General features: G+C 53.4%; 7 protein-coding genes across 7 annotated transcripts; 3 read left to right on the top strand and 4 right to left on the bottom strand.

Annotated features, from left to right (window-relative positions):
- Positions 1–151: 151 nt before the first annotated feature.
- On the top strand, positions 152–1,410 carry J4E87_003033 (uncharacterized protein; the record flags this gene model as incomplete). The annotated part of the gene is made up of 2 exons (XM_049374666.1): positions 152–184; positions 241–1,410. The coding sequence occupies 2 exons, from the start codon at positions 152–154 to the stop codon at positions 1,408–1,410; spliced, it is 1,203 nt and encodes a 400-aa protein (XP_049235657.1).
- A 1,454-nt stretch (positions 1,411–2,864) lies between these two features.
- On the bottom strand, positions 2,865–3,964 carry J4E87_003032 (uncharacterized protein; the record flags this gene model as incomplete). The annotated part of the gene is made up of 4 exons (XM_049374665.1): positions 2,865–3,148; positions 3,208–3,714; positions 3,766–3,899; positions 3,957–3,964. 4 exons carry the CDS (start codon positions 3,962–3,964, stop codon positions 2,865–2,867), a joined length of 933 nt encoding a protein of 310 aa, XP_049235656.1.
- An 894-nt stretch (positions 3,965–4,858) lies between these two features.
- On the bottom strand, positions 4,859–5,795 carry J4E87_003031 (uncharacterized protein; the record flags this gene model as incomplete). The annotated part of the gene is made up of 2 exons (XM_049374664.1): positions 4,859–4,887; positions 4,937–5,795. The coding sequence occupies 2 exons, from the start codon at positions 5,793–5,795 to the stop codon at positions 4,859–4,861; spliced, it is 888 nt and encodes a 295-aa protein (XP_049235655.1).
- Positions 5,796–6,181: 386 nt separating this feature from the next.
- Positions 6,182–7,395, top strand: J4E87_003030 (uncharacterized protein; the record flags this gene model as incomplete). Its single annotated transcript, XM_049374663.1, has 2 exons — positions 6,182–6,343; positions 6,394–7,395. 2 exons carry the CDS (start codon positions 6,182–6,184, stop codon positions 7,393–7,395), a joined length of 1,164 nt encoding a protein of 387 aa, XP_049235654.1.
- Positions 7,396–8,375: 980 nt separating this feature from the next.
- J4E87_003029 (uncharacterized protein) lies at positions 8,376–11,647 on the bottom strand (the record flags this gene model as incomplete). Its single annotated transcript, XM_049374662.1, has 2 exons — positions 8,376–9,632; positions 9,683–11,647. The coding sequence occupies 2 exons, from the start codon at positions 11,645–11,647 to the stop codon at positions 8,376–8,378; spliced, it is 3,222 nt and encodes a 1,073-aa protein (XP_049235653.1).
- A 1,135-nt stretch (positions 11,648–12,782) lies between these two features.
- On the top strand, positions 12,783–14,528 carry J4E87_003028 (uncharacterized protein; the record flags this gene model as incomplete). The annotated part of the gene is made up of 3 exons (XM_049374661.1): positions 12,783–12,837; positions 12,912–13,067; positions 13,135–14,528. The coding sequence occupies 3 exons, from the start codon at positions 12,783–12,785 to the stop codon at positions 14,526–14,528; spliced, it is 1,605 nt and encodes a 534-aa protein (XP_049235652.1).
- Positions 14,529–15,917: 1,389 nt separating this feature from the next.
- Positions 15,918–17,812, bottom strand: J4E87_003027 (uncharacterized protein; the record flags this gene model as incomplete). Its single annotated transcript, XM_049374660.1, has 4 exons — positions 15,918–15,992; positions 16,041–16,275; positions 16,331–17,474; positions 17,521–17,812. The coding sequence occupies 4 exons, from the start codon at positions 17,810–17,812 to the stop codon at positions 15,918–15,920; spliced, it is 1,746 nt and encodes a 581-aa protein (XP_049235651.1).
- Positions 17,813–18,820: the final 1,008 nt, after the last annotated feature.

Below are 18,820 nucleotides of genomic sequence, written 5' to 3'. Positions count from 1 at the left end.
AACTAGCTCGCCCGCTTCAGCGGAACCTCGAGAGGCTATCATGTGCGCCCTATGTCAATCCCCAGAGCCCTGAGACATCCAAACTATTTCAACTAATTTTTCTTTGCGGTTTTCCACTCGTCACAAAACATACTCTGCATTGCAAGCCACAATGGTCAAAATCGAAGAATTCGCCGTCGAGTCCGTACGTCCATTCCCCGCATCTCACACTCCACGTGGGGAAATGACTAACTTGCCCAGTGGATGGATGCGTACGAGACGAAATGCAAGTACAACATCGCCGAGACGTGTTGCGCCTCAATTTCCGTCGATCAGCTACGCGAGCTGTCGGAGAACAAACATCAGCCTGTTTTCGACACCTCGCGTGTCCTGAACTACGGGGCCATCAGAGGAAGTGACGACCTGCGCAACAACTTGGCAAGACTATATTCTGCCAAGGTCACAAACCCCCTCTCTCCTGATAATATCCTCATCACTCCTGGCGCCATCCAAGCAAACTACCTGACTGCATACTCCCTCGTCGGACCGGGAGACCATGTCATCTGCCACTACCCCACCTACCAGTCTCTCTACGAAGTGCCCAAGCAACTGGGCGCCGAAGTCGACCTATGGAAAGCAACGCCAGAGAACAAATGGGTACCAACCATCGACGACTTGAAGTCGCTCATCAAGCCCAACACCAAGCTCATCATCATCAACAACCCCAACAATCCCACCGGAGCCATTCTGGGCAAGACTTTCCTCCAAGAACTCATCGACATCGCGACCGAAAAGGACATCACCATCATGAGCGACGAAGTCTACCGCCCTCTATTCCACTCCATCATACCCATAGACAAAGAATTCCCACCTTCCCTCCTATCCATGGGCTACAAGAACGTCATCGTCACAGGTTCCATGTCAAAAGCCTATTCCCTCGCCGGTATTCGCATCGGCTGGATAGCATCTCGCAGCTTTGAAATCATTGAAAAGATCGCTTCAGCACGGCACTACACCACAATTTCCGTGTCCTACTTCGACGAAGCCATCGCCGCCTACGCTCTCCACTCATCCACAGTACACAGTCTACTAGCTCGCAACATCCAACTCGCGAGAACCAACCTGGCTCTTCTGGAGAAGTTCCAACTCAAGAACGAGGATGAGTGCGAGTGGGTGAAGCCTGTGGCTGGTACTACGGCTTTCGTCAAGTTCCACCGAGAAGGCAAGGCAGTGGATTCTGTGGACTTTTGCAAAAAGTTGCTAGAGGCTACGGGCGTTATGTTTGTGCCTGGTAGTACTTGTTTCGGCGAGGAGTTCAAGGGGTACGTCAGGATTGGGTTTGTTAATCAGACGGACGTTATTAAAGAGGGGTTGGATGCAGTGACGAAGTTCATACGGAAGAATCTTGATGAGGTGGAGTTGGCAGAGTAGAGTAGTGTATGGTCAGTAGGAAATGTTTACATCAAGTACATCAAGTTCTCAGTTCGCAGGTCGGTCCGAAACAGCCACAGCCACAACGCCACACTACCCGCAACATTGGGGGCGGCTAGTGGACTCAGCCCTGTGGACGCCTTACGCCCGTCTCACAGACAGTAAGATTTCACAGCCACGACCAGTGATAAACAACTTATACCCTACCGATACTATATAGATAGTAAGCGCTGTGATACCATAAAACCTGTTCTCCTCTCATCCCACCATAAACCCTCCCCACTGTCCCCATCACTCCATCTCCGCACTTCTCCACCTCAACCACATACATATCATTCCCACAATGACAGACCCATCCAAACTTCAAGTCCCAGAAATGTCCACCGAGAAGGAGAGCAACAATTCCACAGCCCCTCTCGTAAACGTAACAAGCGCATCCACAACCTCCACCTCAACATCCACCTCCACATCCACATCCAGCCCAAAACCCCCTACATCAACACCAGAACGTCCCTCCTCCTCACATTCCTGGCGTTCAAAACTGCATATCCATTCCGGGTCCCGCCGTTCCAAATCCGTTGAACCAGGTAAAGAGCGCTGGCGGGATGCGACGCTGCCTGAGAAGGAGCGATGGAAGGATTGGCAGAAGGCTAAGGATAAGGAGCAGTTGCAAGGGTATGTGATTACGACTGGTGAAATTCGTGGCATTTGCTAACATAGAGGATGGTAGGTCGGCAGTAGGTGCGTTCACGCAGTTTTACAAGGGGAAGGGGAGTACGGGGTATTGGTTGGATGTCGGGTTTTGAGCGTAACATGTTGAGGTTGGAACCAGGATCAATGCATGATTGGAAGATAAAGGCCATTTGTTTCCAGTATCATGGTACACGAATTGTGTGGACGACATGCCCAGGTGGCGTGGAAATGAAAGAGGACTGTGGCACGTAAGAGAGAAATACACACTGCGATTAGACTGTCTAAGAATTCATAAACTGATATCGCACTCACTCAAAATCTCGAGAATCATTTTGCTAAACATTCATCGCTCGCTGAATAGTTCCTGTTTGCCTCCTTGACAACGACCACCGAGAAACAACGGGAAGAATGGAGAAGGGGGTATCATAATATGCAGCGATGCTCAAGACATCTACAAGGGGTATAATGTGAAGGGAAGGAAGTGTGACAGCAGGAATACAGCTTGCCGTAGCCGAAAACCGAAAACGCGAGCTTGTTGGACGCTATATGTGATCGCGATGTGACAGGGTGTTGAACGCTGTCATGGCAGTCGAAGACTTTACCAATGTGTGTTGAATCGATGAGCTTCAGGTGCTGTGTATCATGGCTGATCACGGTGTGAGACCATGTCGAACACCTCTTCCTCATTGTACGGGCTCGATTGCGAAACCTTGGCCCAGCCTGTTTTGTCCTTGGTATGCGACATGGCAGGCGCGACAGGCCTATGCCTGGTTTCTGGATCTGGAAGGCATGGGGGTTGTGATACCGGGTATGACCTCTATCGACAAAGAGATACTCCAGAAGCGACTACCACCTTGCCGGCTCATCCGGACATGGCGATGAGAACATGAATGTGGTATGCTCAGGAAAGTCTTGGTTGCTTCGATGAAGTCGACGTCCACTAAAGTGGCGTGATTGATTCCTACTCGATCGAGGACGGCGCCGGTATGGGTAGCTATGACTGTTCTCGGCATCTTGTCGAGAAAGATGGGACCTCCAGAGTTGCCTACCCCTTCTTGTTAGCATTTCTCCAAAGCCTAGATGTATCTCAGGGTTGGCACTTACCGCTTACGGTCGATAGCTTATACTCTAAAAGCTTTTCGGTCGCCTGCTTAGCCTCGCCCGCCACTTCGTACATGCATCCAGCTGTCTGACAACGTGGACATGAACCGCGGACTTGCTTTTTGTTTTCGCCAGGATAGCCTACGACGAGCACTCTTGTCTCTACCGGTAATGATGGCACCTGGTATACAGCTGGCGTGACCTGCGTGAACTTGTTTTCGAGCTTGATTAGAGCCATGTCGTTTTGCGAAGCGAATTCAGAGCGTTTCCATTCTTGAAGCACTATGGCGATTCTTCCGAAACGCTGTTGAACACCAGTTCCTTCGAATGAGGAGCCTTGACGGTGGTATCCAATGTACGCCTTGATAGATACTGCTCGAGAGACATTGTTGTCTCCACCACGATCTCGAACGTTATGTGCCGCGGTGAGAACTAGGTCGAGTCCTATGAGGACTCCCGAGGCATCGAACTCGTGATCGTCCTCATCCAGAACCTCAAGCTTAACGACGGCTATTATAATTCATCAGCGGTGTTACCACTTTGGCAGCTGTAGTCACTTACATCGGTAATCTCCGTTTGCAGCTTTGTACCGGGCTTCGTCCACATGAAATCGAAGACTTTTCTTGACTAATGCCTCAGTCCATGGCCCATACGAGGTGAGCTTCCAAGCCTCCAACTCCTTCCGGACTGTGGGCCTACTGTTATTCTTGTTTGGTTTTGGGCCTCCACCACGTACGGAGGAGGAGCGGGACTTTCGCATGCTTAGGGAGCGAGGGCGGTCGCGTATGACGTCAGTTGTGGGCGGACGAAGGAACAGTAAAGAGGGGGAGAGTGTATGCAAGGCCTTATATGCCAGGCTAGAGGGGCTTTCCGCTGGTATTCGGTAGCATCGTTTGTTGTTGACAGCCCGGATGGTCAATGTAGCGTTGGGCAGTTGCGAGAGCGGACGAGTTGACGGTTCGACTACCCGCTCAATTTTTGTTCAGTACTCCATGGACCATGGAACAACGACCTACGTCAGTCGGCATTGTGGCTGTGGTTTTGCGCAGGGGGCTGGCCCCAGTCCTAGATCTCCCATTCGTTCAAGGTTGTATGCAGTCACGCTGCAGGCAGGTCAGCTGGCTAGTTCTGGACGCAAGAATCTCTCTCAGCCCTATCAGCAAATCCAGGCCATAGCACAGCCACAAGTGCCTGCGTAGACAATGTTGACGAATAGACAGACAGCAAGTCGGAGAAGATCTGGAGAGTGGCGAAAAGATACATCTAGTTACTCATCATCGTCCTGCGTCTTGTGACAAATTGAACGCAACTGCCGAGCGGGCAACAAATAGCATTCGATTCTGCGTTTCAATGCGCAAGCCGTACATTGGAATCGTGTCGACAGACTTGTCCTTTGTAACTAGTGCTGGACTGGTATCTTACAGTAGTCTACAGTTGCTTGCCGTTATATATACATATCGTGTACATGGTGTACTACCTCGATTCATGAAAGATCGTGTGGGGCTCCGTCGTATCAACAACGGACGCATAGCAGTATTTGTCGCCACCCGTGATGCTACTAGCGCTTCTGTGATCTCAGCGAGCTCGTAGTTGTAAACTAGGCATGGCTTTCTCAACGCTTTGGGGTATAAACCTGAAGCGTATGCGAGCGGCCTTATTCTTCAGGAATGATTCGGTCCACAGCTACATCTTGGTTAGATTCTACCTCAGGAGTGTAATCGCATTGACATACCTTTGCCGTTCTCGAGCAAGTACCCGGAGCAGTCAATCTTCCATTCATCACCCCTCACCTTGACCTTCGCAATGCCAAATCTCAGCACGGCGAACTTGAACTTCAAAAAGAAGTTGGTCCACTTCTGATGTACCCAGCGCGCCGACCCCTCCCATACACGCGCCGCAATGTTCATGTGCCCCAAGTCATCCCAGAGTTTCTGCCGCTTGAACCGTTCTGCCTCGAGCAGCTCAGCTACCATGGGCTCTGTCTTCTCACTTATTGTCGCTTTGCCCAAATCCGTGTATATGACGCGCTCTTTGAGCCACGGCACCGGCTTGACTACCAGGCGCAATTGCATGGGCCCGCCCTGCAGACTAGGAAGGATTTCCAGTGCGCGCATTCGGTTGCTGGGTGCGGTGCAGATATAGCAGCCGATGATGATGAAGCCCACTCCTACTACGACGTAGGTTGGTCGGACGAAGAAGGATAGTCCATTGTCTTTGATGTCGTCATTGAACTTGATCGAGAAGGCACCGACACCGATCCATAATGCTCCCGTTCCGTACACCTTGAGATAGTACCACTTGTTCTTGGGAGCTTGGTAGAGGAGGACTGGCTGGCGGGTTTGGACGACTTGGCGGAGGACGGGGTCGCTGCTCACGAATGAGCTGGGTTTTGGTGCGACTACATTGGTCTTGGGATATTGGTAGCGTCGGAACACGGAGGATGTGAAGGAACGGTTCTGCCATATCGTCCGTATCGTGGTGGGTGTGAAGAATAATTCTCGTGTTCCGAAGAGGGCGGCGCGGAGGGATGAGGGGAGGCGGAGGGTGTGTTGGCGCAGGAAGGCGTCGAAGCCCCGGGAGAAGGCGGGCATTGTGAGTGCAGTGGTATGGGGATTTCGATGCAGCGCTATACACCGAGCATACTCCAGCAAGTCAATGCGGCAGTATGTGGGCGTGGATACCTGGATGCCGTCGCGATATGTCGGAAAAAGTCCAACTGGAAGCGGCCCAAGCGCGTCCCGCTCGACACCTCCGAAGCTTGTTCCGCCCAACATTTCGGCCAGCAGATCAGCACCGTCGCCAAACACCCTCCTGCTCCCACTGCCATTGACTCCGTCCGTCAATTGACCTCCCCATGGCTTCGCTCGCTGCGGTATGTAGGGTCTCGGCGCGGGCTGCCTCGCAGCAGTTGCGCAACCAAGGTGCTCGGAGAGGACTGCACTCAAGTCAGGCTTCGCTCGCTGCGCAAAGCTTCAACATGCCTGCCCTTTCACCGACCATGACCGAGGGCAACATTGCGAGCTGGAAGATCAAGGAGGGAGACTCTTTCTCCGCCGGCGACGTGCTGCTCGAGATCGAGACGGACAAGGCGCAGATGGACGTCGAAGCGCAGGATGACGGTATCCTGGCCAAGATCACTGTACGTGGAAAGATATGTTGGCTTCATGCCATGGCTAACACGAACTCCAGGTCCAAGACGGTTCCAAAGCAGTCCAGGTCGGCACACGGATAGCCGTCACAGCAGAGCCCGGCGACGACCTGTCCACCCTCGAGATACCCGCAGAAGAGAGCCCCGCGCCCAAGAAAGAGGCCGAAGCGCCCAAGGAGTCCAAGAAAGAGCCTGCGTCGGTACCAAAGGAGGAGCGAACTTCTGCCCCGCCTGCCAAATCCGATGCCTCGAAGAAAGCCTCCAGCGGCAAGGCCTCCAAGCAAACCTACCCGCTATACCCCTCCGTACAACACTTGCTCGAAGTCAACGGTCTGCCAAAGGAGGAGGCTGATAAGATCCCCGCGACTGGTCCTGGCGGCAGGCTGCTCAAGGGAGACGTACTCGCCTACGTTGGACAAATCGAGAACTCCTACCCTTCGGAGCTGGCGAGTCGCTTCACCAAGCTGTCGCACCTCGACCTCTCCAACATCAAGCCCATGCCCAAGAAAGAAGCATCAAAGAAGCCAGCAGCCAAAGCACCAGCGGTTGTCGAAGACTTCCCTATCGAGGTAGCACTACCCGTCTCCCTCACCGCAGTAATGGAGTGCCAGAAGCGCGTCAAGGACTCAATAGGCGTCTTCCTTCCTCTATCCACATTCGTCGCGCGCGCCGCCGAGCTCGCCAACGAAGACCTCCCCCGATCCAAGGTCGCAAAGCCAACCGCCGACGAGCTATTCAACGCTGTTCTGGGCCTCGACAAGGTATCATCGAAGTACTCGCGGGGCAACTTCGTCCCAGAAGTCACCGCGCTGCCACCTACCACCATCCCCAGCAAGCGCGCCCCAGCACCAAAGTCGGACATCCTCGACATGCTAGCCGGCAAGAAGACCTCCGCTAAGCCTGTTTCGGGCGCAGCAGGTGTCGCGGGTCCCCTCAATGTATTCAGTGTGAGCGTGCCCAAGGGCGACGAGAAGCGCGGTCGTGTTTTCCTCGAGCGCGTAAAGACGGTGCTTGAGGCCGAGCCAGGGCGATTGGTCGTTTAGGTGAAGATCGTTGCGCGATTTGTATCATATTGCATCTCTACCTACCTGTTTGGAGGGTAGAGGTACCGGCAGGTAGCCATTCCCACTTCATACCAGAAAAACCTGGATATGTCCAGAGCCTACATCGACGCCATGTCACCTATCTTGTAGGTTTTCAAGTTGATGTGGGCTGCAGGCCTGTTCAGTTTTTTTCCCGGTTGACGTGTTCCCACTACACTTCCATGACGAATACCAACTTTTTAGACAAATGCTTCATCTATTTTCCCTCTCATAGACCTTCTCCGTCTCCGTCGTTATATCACCCTTGTGCGGTACTTCCCAGCCAGAAGCTACCCATGCCCACGTGTACACCCTCCACGTTTTCATTCTATCCCGCGATTCGCTGCGCACATGGTGTTCTTGACGATCTCATCTTTTGCCGGCCTGGTGCGGAGGGTTGGGAGGTAATGTGTCGGGGTAAAGTAAAATGCCGCAAAGCTACCGCGTCGCACCAATGCAAAATACCGCAGTTTACTTCGGCGGCTGCGCCTCGCTCTAGTCGTATACATATGAAAGAATGCCCAGGAAAAAACAACTCTGAATGCACTCTCGATCTTTTGTACTTGCACATTCGTTCCTTCTGTACCTAGGTATCTGATGCGAACAGTCATGCCCGAAGCGGTTAGTGCGATGGGTCCCATCAAAGCCCGAGCGCCAGAAGGGAATTCCGTCGGTTGTACTTGCAGCGGTAACGAGGACGTCGCACACTGCAGTTCTCAGAAGATGGGAACGTAGAATGTATGATGTGGTAATCTTTTTTATTATATCTAAGGATCGTAATGCACGTTGTCGTGGTCATGTCTAAGCATTCTATATGACTAACTTTTGTGCCAGACAGGTATCATGCTCGCGAAGAGCAAGAAAACCTCCTCGCATACTCCTAGCAGGGCCTCCTCAGCCTGCAATACTTCTCTTTATACAGTTCCTCCATAGGTAAGGCTCTAAGCCTTCTCCTGCATGTTTTCGCTACCAGCGACAGAAGAGTCGCGGCTGTAGTAGCGACCAAAGGTACGGTCCTCGATGTCCATATTCTTGTCGACCTTTCCATTGCCGTGCTTAGCCGCCATACGACGGAAGTAGACGCGCTTGCACCACTTCCAGAGCTCGATACCGGCAAAGAAGATACCAGTCTCGACGAAGACGATGCCCCACTCCCAGTCGATGGGCGCGTGCTTGAACACAACCGTGTTGAGAACAGGGATGTAGATGAGCGGGAAGAGAAGGACGAAGCCGATCATAATGGCCCAGAAGAGGAACTGGTTCCTCCATACATCGATCATCCACTGGGTGAAGTAGCGCTTGCTGCCGGGCTGCATGCGGAAGAAAGAGCGACGCATGTCAATCATCTCCCAGGCGAGGAAGAGAGCGAACCATGTCAAACAGGCGAATGTGCAGGCGCGGGCACGGAAAACCAACTCGCACTGCTCGGAATAGGTCTCGTTGCAGCCCTGGCCGAGCTCTCCGTCACCGAATCCAAAGACAACGAGCACGAAACTGGCCAAGCACAGAAGCGTGATCCAGAGACCATAGACGACCATGTCGACGAGGAACTCCATGGTGAAGATACCCGTCTTGAGGGACTGGGGCGGGCGGTTCAGGATATCAGGGACGGCGCGTTCGAAACCGAGACCCATGTCTGGCAATCCAGATGTGGCCATGATAATCCACACAACCTGGACGGGCGCGAGGGGGAAAACGGAGAGACCAGTCCTGTCTTTGAAGGCAAGACCAACGAGAAGTGTACCAGCCTGAGCGACGTTCTCAGCCAAGACGTGCAGCACGAACTTCTGGATGTTGTCGAAGATACGGCGACCTTCTTCAATGGCAGCGAGAATGGATGCGAAGTTGTCGTCTGTGAGGACGATGTCGGAGGCTTCCTTGGCGACGTCGGAACCGGCTTGACCCATGGCAATACCAACGTCGGCACGCTTCAGCGAGGGAGAATCGTTGACACCGTCACCGGTCATGGCGCAGAATCGGCCGCGGCGGTGGAGAGCTTCGATCATGCGAACCTTTGTGCTAGGCGCACAACGGGCTACTACCAATGGCAGGACAGGGAGCTCATCGACTTGATCATCAGTGAGTTCATCAAATTCGGAAGCAGTCATAACCAGCGACTTGGCGATATCGGCAGAAATCCTCTTGTAGCGGTCGGCCGATGGCAGGATATGGACTTCAATGGCAATAGCCTTTGCTGTCTGCATAAAGGGTCAGTATGTTTCAAATGCTCTTTGTAGTCAAGACTTACCTCAGGATGGTCACCAGTCAACATGTGGACCTCAATACCAGCCTCGTGGCATTGGCGGACAGCGACAGCGGATTCAGGACGGGGAGGGTCGTAAAGACCGATGAGACCACGGAAGACAAGGTCGGATTCGACAGAGGTACGAGCAACTTCAGCACCCTTCTCAACTTCGCCAGGGTACTTCTTGCTGGCCAAAGCCAAGACACGGAGACCGAGACTGGCCAGAGCTTGCATGTGGGAAAGAATCTCCTCGCGGAACTCGTCGGTGATGGGCTGGGATTGCTCCTTGCCGTCAGCGAGGTAGGTGGTACAGCTCTGGATAACGCGCTCGACGGCACCCTTGGTGAAAGCGTAGTTGCCAGAGCTGTGCTTCATGATAACTGACATGCGCTTGACGTCGGAGTCGAATGGAAGCTCAACGAGATCCTCCCAGGTAGCAGAGTCGCCCTTGACGAGATGGCTGCGGTTCATGCCGAACCGGGATGCGAAAACCTGAATAGCGATTTCGGTGGGGTCACCATGAGCCTCCCAGGCGCCTTCATTGTTCTGCTTGACAGCAGCCAAGTTGGCCAAAGACGCGACCTTGAGGAATTCACCGAAGCCTTCGATGTTGTGGCCTTCAAGCTTCTCAACACCGAGACGCTCACCGCAAGCCTCGCCTCCGGACTTGAGGTCCATCTGGCTAGGAGCAGCGGAACCGAAACGCACGTGACCAGCGGTAGGGTCCTGAGGAGCGGTGGAATCTTCGATGGTGTAGGTTCCAACACCCGGGATCCAAGCACCACGGGCAATCATTTTACCCTGCGTAAGCGTTCCGGTCTTGTCAGAGCAGATGTCGGTAACACCACCGAGAGCCTCGAGGGACTTCAGGTTTCGGACGATGACATTGCGCTTAACCATGGACTTGGTACCAGCGGCCATGGTAATCGTGAGCACAACGACCAAACTAGCGGGTATCATGGACAGGCCGGTGGCGACAGCGTAAATGATGACTTCCTGGCGAGAACTGAACTCGTTGGCTGCAAGGACGATGATGGCACACACGACGGCAATGAAGAAGAGCAACACGGCTAGCTTGGAAAGCTTCTTCTGGAGAGGCGTTCCGACGTTGAGACCCAAAAAGCGACCGATAGCGTCGGTAGTGGTGAGTGTGTAAGCCTCGAGGTAACGGTGGGGCTTCGCCTTTCCGTTCTCCTTTCGCTTGACAGGTCGGACCTTGGACTTGGTCTCGCGGAGCTGAGCAGCGATGGCACCAATTTCGGTGTAGGCACCGGTCGCGAAGACAATTCCCTTGGCTCGGCCCTTGGTGACCGAGGAAGAGCTGTAGGCAACGTTGAGACGATCTCCGGGACCAGTCTTCTCTTCGAAAGTGGCGTCCTCTTGCTTGCGAACAGGCAGAGACTCTCCGGTAAGCAGAGCTTCGTCGGTCTCGAAGTTGACGGCGTCAAAGACACGCATATCGGCAGGGATCGTGTCTCCAACCTTGACCTCAATGACATCTCCAGGAACAACATCGGCGGAAGGGATGGTAACTTGCTGGCCACCGCGGATGAGACGGGCAGTAGGCGAACTGAGAGAGCGTAGGGAATCCATGGTCTTCTCAGCGGACCATTCCTGGAAGAAACCGACGACGATGTTGAGACCAATAACGAAGGCGACAACACCACCTTCGATCCAGGACTTGATACCGAAACTGACAGCCATGGCCATGATGAGGACTAGCGTCATAGCGTTGGCGACCTGCGCGATGAGAATCTTGACTGGGGAGACGCTCTCAGCTTCTCCAAGTTCGTTGGCGCCATAGTCGTCGACACGACGCTTGGCTTCGGAGTCATCAAGACCATGCCATTCATCGGTCTTCAGCTCGGTCTTGACTTGCTCCAGCGTAAGGCTGTGAGCGGGGGCGGACATTGGCTTGTTGCATTGTCCACTGACGTGACCCTCAAGGGTCGTTTCTTTCTTCCCCATGATGGTGGGTGTTTAGGGAATCAAAAGAGTTGGTTGTTGGATGTTTGGTGTTCGGGTTGTAAAATTGGGTTGATATGATACGGATATCGGCAAGTCAAGACAGCAATCAGCGCTCTAGTCTTCTGCGTGTTCTGGCCCCGCGGACTATAGCCACGTGGACAAATTTGTTGGATTGGGTGTTGAGTTTGGTATGCATAGAGGACCTCAGGAGGGGGCGGGGGTCAGACTCCTCCAGATTTACGCCGTGATTGGCGACTTGTGGGGTTTGTGAGGGTGGGGTTGAGGTTGAAAGATGACGAGGAAAGGAGCTGGCAAGTTTGGAGCAAACGTCAAACGAGAACGAGGTGGTACCGACAACAGGTGGTGAGGAAGAGAAGGAAAGGTCTCAGGCGTCGTGAAGATATATGTTGAGTGGTGGGGATGTCGGTGAAGGAAGTCGGCTCTCTCATGCCAAGGGTTCGCCAGTCCCGCCAAGTACACCATGTCGCGATTCTGGAGGCGAATGCCGGGCTAGCGACCAAAAAACTTCTCCACCCTTGGCAGTGCAGACAGCCATTGAGTGCTCATCACGTTACTGGGGTAGATCGGGTATACGGCATTCCTGGCTTGGCCTTGGCCTTGGCAGGCATCAGGATCTTCTTGAACCTGCCTGTTCGACTCGTCACCTGCAGAACTTTCCGTTTCAACACCGCGGTGGAGCAGACGATAGGCGTTTCGCAGACTCAAGCCTTGCCTAAGCCTTGTCTTGACGCGCTGTGAATGGTCGTATGCGGAGCATCGTGCAGCCTGGCGGAGTCGAGATCCAGCGGAGATTCCCCGGTGCACGGACCTCGTGGTGAAGAAAAGTGTGGAGCGACCTGCCGGAGCCGCGTGTAGATGCACTGCGAACTGGGCGAAATACTGGGCGAGATGTCTGCATGGGCCCTGCACGTGGGCTTGGCCGTTGAGGTGATTGATAGCGCCGTGGCTCGAAAGAGTTCTACGCCGTGATGCCCGCGGCTCTAACATGACGTCGTCATGGCACGCCAGGGTCTGCCGCTTGTGTTCTCGAGCCCAGCCTTCTCACGGGCTTAGCTATTGCTTGCTGCTCCCCCAGCCTCTCCAACAAGGACACTGTGACACCTGTCTGTGTAGCATGGCGTCCTCAAACCCCGACGCTGCCCCGTTCTTGCAGTATCACGAGCCCGAAAGTAAGCGTTCCTTGTCACAATCGTTCAGCACCTGCATACCCCGAAACGTCGATCTAGACTAACGCGAGCTTAAGTCGTCGAAATTCTTATCCTGGTATCTTTCTTCACCTTCTTATGGTTGTCGGAGTACGTTTCGGCCAAGGTTATCCGTGCCGGCATCATTGGTCCGATTGCGGTTGGTATCATATATGGCGAGCCGTTGGCGAATATCCTCGAACATGATTGGGCTGGTACGCGTCCCTGCTGCAGAAGAGGCCCCCTGTGCGACATTTACTGACTCTGTGCCCCGGTATTTAGAGACGTTTCTATATCTTGGCTACATTGGCTTGATCTTGATTATCTTCGAGGGCGGTTTGAGCACTCGCCTTGACCTGCTCAAGGCCAACTTCACGCTGTCGATCTGTGGGGCTGCCACAGGCGTACTGTGTCCAATAGGTTTCAGCTACCTGTTGCTGTATCTTGGGTTCGGCTATGGCGCTGTCGAGACCTTCATCATCGGCGCTGCTCTGAGCACGACAAGCCTGGGCACCACCTTTGCCGTTATCTCAAGCGCCTCCAAGGATGTCGATCTCAGCCAAACCAAGGTCGGCGCGGTGCTTGTCAGCGCTGCAGTCATTGACGATGTGACAGGTCTTGTCATGTCAAGTGTCATCCACGACCTGGGTGATGTCGCGTCCGGTGGAAACGTCAACTTGGGATGGCTGATCGGCCGGCCTATTCTCGCATCTGCGGCCATGGCAATTCTTACCCCAGTTCTCACCAAATGGGTCTTTGCGCCTCTGTTTCGAAGATACGTTGAGAGGCATTTTCACAAGTTCGACCACTTGTCAAACATTATGCTGATGATCCTGGTATTATCAGCCTTTATCTCAGTCGCAGCCTTCGCAGGGACCTCCATCCTGTTTGGAGCTTTCCTCGCTGGCGCCTTCTTGACGTATCTCCCTTCTACACACCCGGAAGGTCCCTTCGTGGTTATGAGCCGCGAAGAAGGCGAGCGCTCCAAAGACAAGTCTCCGACCTTTGTGCATACCTTTGAGGTATACTGTTTGGACGCGCAGCAGTATGTACTTGGACCTCTTTTCTTTGCTAGCATAGGATTCGCGATTCCGTTTTTGGATCTTTGGACTGGAGAAGCCATCTGGAAAGGCGTCGTATACACCCTACTCATGCTGGTTGGTAAGGCGCTCGTTGGAGTTTGGATCCCTATCTGGGGTGCCGCAACGCATGATCCCAAGAAAGCACAAGAAGCACAAAACGAAGCATCCGCGGCCGAGAATGGAAATAACCTCGAGAAGGTCACTTCATCGCCTTACTCTCCCACCCGCAAAGCTGCGGTACAGTCGGCCGTCTCGCCCATGCTTTTGCTGGGCATGGCCATGGTCGCCCGTGGAGAAATCGGTCTACTAATCGTGGAAATCGGCTACAACAACACGCCGTATGTATCTGCGGAGGGCTTCATAACAGCCATATGGGCTATTTTGCTGAATACAATCATTGGGCCCGTATGTGTTGGCTTGGCCGTCAAGTACAGAGGTGCTAAGATCGGCAAAGGACCTTGGGGCTTGGTACCAGGCCCAAACCAGGCTATCGAAGATGAGATGAACAGGAGGAGAGAGTCGCGTATGAATGACCAAATGCAAGAGGAGGGAGAAGCGAGAATGGAGGCGCATCGTAATAGTCGCATGGATTGATTCACGAGTTGCACCGTAGATGAGGATTTGCAAGACAAGCAAAAGTAGATTCATCGCGTCGATGCATGTTTTATAATGTTTATGTAATATACCGTACAGTAATACTTGAATGATACCTTGCTACTGCGAGTTTACCAGACACATTTTCTCAGCCACGCAATCATGTGATATAGAAGATAGCCTATCAATACATCGCTGAAGATAGCGATTGCCGTGCGACAATGATCCCGTAAGCCTGCATATCCAGATTCAACGCGGAAGAAAGACCCCGCCCATCTCTAAACGGAATTCCACACCAACATGAAGTTCTAACTCAAGGTCTCCTCATCTGTTTCTATCCATCAAAAATACCCCAGCGCAACTTCCGTCTAACACAAAAATCTCGCACCTCAACCAATCAGCAAAAAATGCAAATACTCCTGCTGCGAATCCTTTACCTGGTCTTCATGTCCACCCAGTTCTACGCATTAGCCTTCCACTTCAAATCTCCGCCCTCTGGACTCGTGTATCCGTATTCCATCCACCTACTCGCGCTCGTCTCATGTATAGCGGGAACACTATCAGCAGTACCGCTCCTTTTTGCCGCAGCATCCCCAATCTCTACTCCAACTACCACAACAATCTTGGGGACAACAATGGCATCCACCTTCCTCCTCAGCAGCATACTGTTATTCACATGGATGGCGCTAACAACGCGGCCTGGTACATTCGCCGTAATCTACGGTCGCGTGACACCACAACACGTCGTTGACACAGGTCCGTATAACTACATCCGGCATCCGACGTATGTGGCTTATGCGTTGGGGTGGGTGGGCGCTGTGGTGTATGTTTTGGTCGCGTGGCTGCCGGACTACTTGTTGCATGGACATGATGTTAGTGGCGCGTGGATATCCATGCCGGTCAGGAGTGTGGGGCTAGTGGGAGCGGTTCTGGTGCTTTTGTGGTTGTATAGAATTGGAGCGGTGTTGGAGGAAGAGCAGTTTTTGGGGTATGAGGGGACTGTTGGTGGGGAGAAGACGGAGGAGGAGGTTAGAGGGGAATATTTGGCTTATGTGAGGAGGGTGAGGTGGAGGTGGATTCCAGGGTTTGTGTGATTGAGTCTAGAGAGGACGGGATGGGTGAGTGTTGTTGGGGTGAGAGATGTCGTCTTGTTGGCATGTCATGCGTTTCCTAACATCTTGGGCAGCCACGCAGCACGAATCTCCGGGACATCCCAATGGAACAAGTGACATGGTATATAAGAACATACTTGCGGGAAACAAAAATTAATGATTGAACTAGCGGATGCTGTACGTCGGCGTAAATTCGCCTGCACCTTTGCAATTTAATACACAAGACTGTGCTCTCAAAAGAGACAAAACAGAAGAAGTCACCCCATCATGGAGTCGATTAGAAGCTAGGGGCGTTGAGCGCCATGACGCACAGAAGACCGGAGACGAGACCGGCGGCGGGTAGGGTCATGACCTGAGACCGTTAGAGATCAAGAACCAAAGCATTCGGGATACAACTTACCCAACCCATGAAGATGAAAGCGAGTTGGCGCCAGTTGACGGCACCAAGATCGTAGTTCATCAAAGCCACACCAACTGCTGAACCAGTCAGACACTGAGTGGTCGATACTGGGAGACCAAGTCGAGAAGCCAGCAAGACGGTAACAGCAGCGCCGAGTTCGACAGAGAAACCGCGGGTAGGTGACATCTGAGTAATCTTATTACCAAGGGCACGAACGATGTGATATCCGTAGAACCTATTGTTCTGTTAGTAAATGTTTCACATGTTGTTTGTACAAGGTCTTTACTTACCAGAAACCAAGACCGAGTAGGAGACCGGCTACGACCAAGAACCAAACGGGAGTAGGCGAGCGAGTAGCTACCTCTCCAGCAAGGTATGTCTGATAGACAGCGGCCCAGGGTCCGACAGCATTGGCTACATCGTTGGAGCCGTGAGCGATGGACATCATCATAGCTGATACAACCTGGCAGTACGTCCACAGATGCTCGACACGAACGTCGTAACGGATAGCCTTGGAGTGGATGGCGCGCAGAAGATCGTTGTCGTGTGTGATAACGTCGCAGGTGACACCCCTGAGGAAACCGAACTTGGCGTATGCCCACCACTTCTGAGGGTTAACCCATGAGAGATGCTGGACAGGAACGATCCAGCGCTCGTAGGGCTCCGGCGTCTTCAGTTTGCGGGTGGGTGCAGTGGTGCTTTCTTCTACGCGTGTCTTTTCGGGGTCGCTGGGAAGGACGCCACCGTCCTTGGTCGAACCGGAGGGCGATCCTGCATCCACTTTCTTGATCTCATCGTCGCTGGCGGGACCCGAAACAGCATGCTTTGCGTTGGTGCCAGCATGGACTTCGCCGTAGGCATCCTCGTAGTAATCGGTGACGTATTCGTTGCCTTTGCCTGGCCAGAATAGAGTAGTACTCTCTTTGAGGAGTAGAGGGCCCAAGATGACATGCCAGATCCTGACGCGGGGGTCCTTCATGATGAGCTTGCGCTTGAAGAACGGGATAAAGAAGATGTAGCAGATTGCCAAGCATCCAAAGAACACTCCCAAGATGATACCAGCAGCTTTGCCAGCTCCAAATTCTTCGAGGGAGGGCGCAGTAGGCGCTTCCACGACAATAAACAGAGCCAAGATAGCTCCTGTCATGGCGAAGTAGAAGGGGATGAGGCGCATGGCGTGCTTGAAAGGGTCTTTGCGTTCGAGAACCGAGTACTTGACGGTGCCGAAGATGATCGCGGAAAAGGCACCAGCAATCAGAGGTGCGATGCCCCAAGAAGCAGCAACCTGTGACACCGAGCCAGACTCCCACGCCCATTTGACGGGGGCCTGACTAGCAAACCCGACTCCAATAAGAGCGCCTACCACAGTCTGCGTAGTTGAGACTGGCATTCCCCAATGCGTGGCTAGCATCAACCAGAAAGCACTACCAACCTCTGTTGCATTTTAGCTCAGCCTCTTCACTTGAATCAGGAAACTCACCAGCACATCCCATGGCCAACATGAGCGCACCCGGGTTGCCCTCGAAGCGGTCGATCGAGATAATGCCGTTCTTGATGGTTGAGGTCACACGTGCTCCAAGTGCAACAGCGCCAATGAACTCTGTGACCACAGCAAGAGGTCCAACCTGGACCATAGTCAGGGTACGGGCGGCGACCGAAGTGGCATACGCGTTGGCGACATCGTTGGCGCCGTTTCCGAAGGCGGAGAACACAAAGGCAATAGTAGTGATTGCAAGAATCCAATCATACTTGGCTGTGACTGGAGACGCCATCTTGAATATGCAGTTGCAGAGCTGTGTTTGACAGAACCCTGGTTCCTGGGACCATGGCTAGTCTTATATGATCAGAGTACATGTAGCACATGGCAGTGCAGGGCGTCGGCTTGATGCCGAGCTTGGGGTGACCAGCGTTGCCCAGAAGACAAGATATGGAAAGGTGGGCGCCGAGTGTCTGGCGACGGCTGGCATCGCACATATATGAATTTCAGCCACTGGGGCGCGGTGTTACCACCATGTTCTTGCTGATGGTGAGGCTCCGCCAAGTGCATGAGACGTGCCCAGAGATTCCGCTGTCTTGTCTCCGCCTTGGAGCGGCCGCAAGCAGCAAGAGTTTTCGGCCAATAGGCTTGTATAACTCAGACACGCATTGAAGCAGTTGGCTATCAAGACCGCGCGTGCTCCGAGATGGCTACGGGGCCTTGTCTTGAGATGGCAGCTGTGGGATCAATCAGCGTGTTGGGAGCGGCCGTGCTCTGGCACGGCGGAAGGCGCTACCAGAGCCATGGTCCAGAATACAGAGAGCAGTGGCATCGAATCGCTGGTAAGAAGCGACATTGCGATATATACTGGTGGTTGCTGGTTGCGGTTGCGAGCTTGGAGGGAAGGTGGAGTCAGTGGAATGGCCCTTGCGCTGTCGTCACAGCTGACGCAGCTGCATAGCTGTCTTTGCGGAGAATTCCACTGCGATGGCTCGGGCGGTTTGGAACATCTCTGCGACATGCTCACCTGTTCTGAAGACATGCGCGATACAGCAGTCGTCTTTCACTCATCTTTTGACTCTTCTGGGCTATGATTCCCGGGTGTCCGCGCATCAGACTAGTGATCCGAGAGCCGAATGGAGGCAGGCACGCAGACGGTGCGAAAGCGATGTCGCACAGCAGGAGAAAGCGTCTGGATAGCCATGGTAACACTTGCGCCTGATCTGCAGATAGATGACAGCCGCCCTGCGCCGGTGCTTCAGGTACCATAAGAACTGGTCTTAAGGTCGCGTGTGCCTGGGCG

The sequence above is a fragment of the Alternaria ethzedia genome (genome assembly GCF_023757985.1).
Source record: "Alternaria ethzedia strain BMP 0044 chromosome Unknown scaffold_5, whole genome shotgun sequence".
In the NCBI taxonomy this organism is placed as follows: Eukaryota; Fungi; Ascomycota; class Dothideomycetes; order Pleosporales; family Pleosporaceae; genus Alternaria; species Alternaria ethzedia.
Note: the sequence above shows the minus strand (reverse complement) of the source record. Positions and strands in the feature narration are given on the sequence as shown.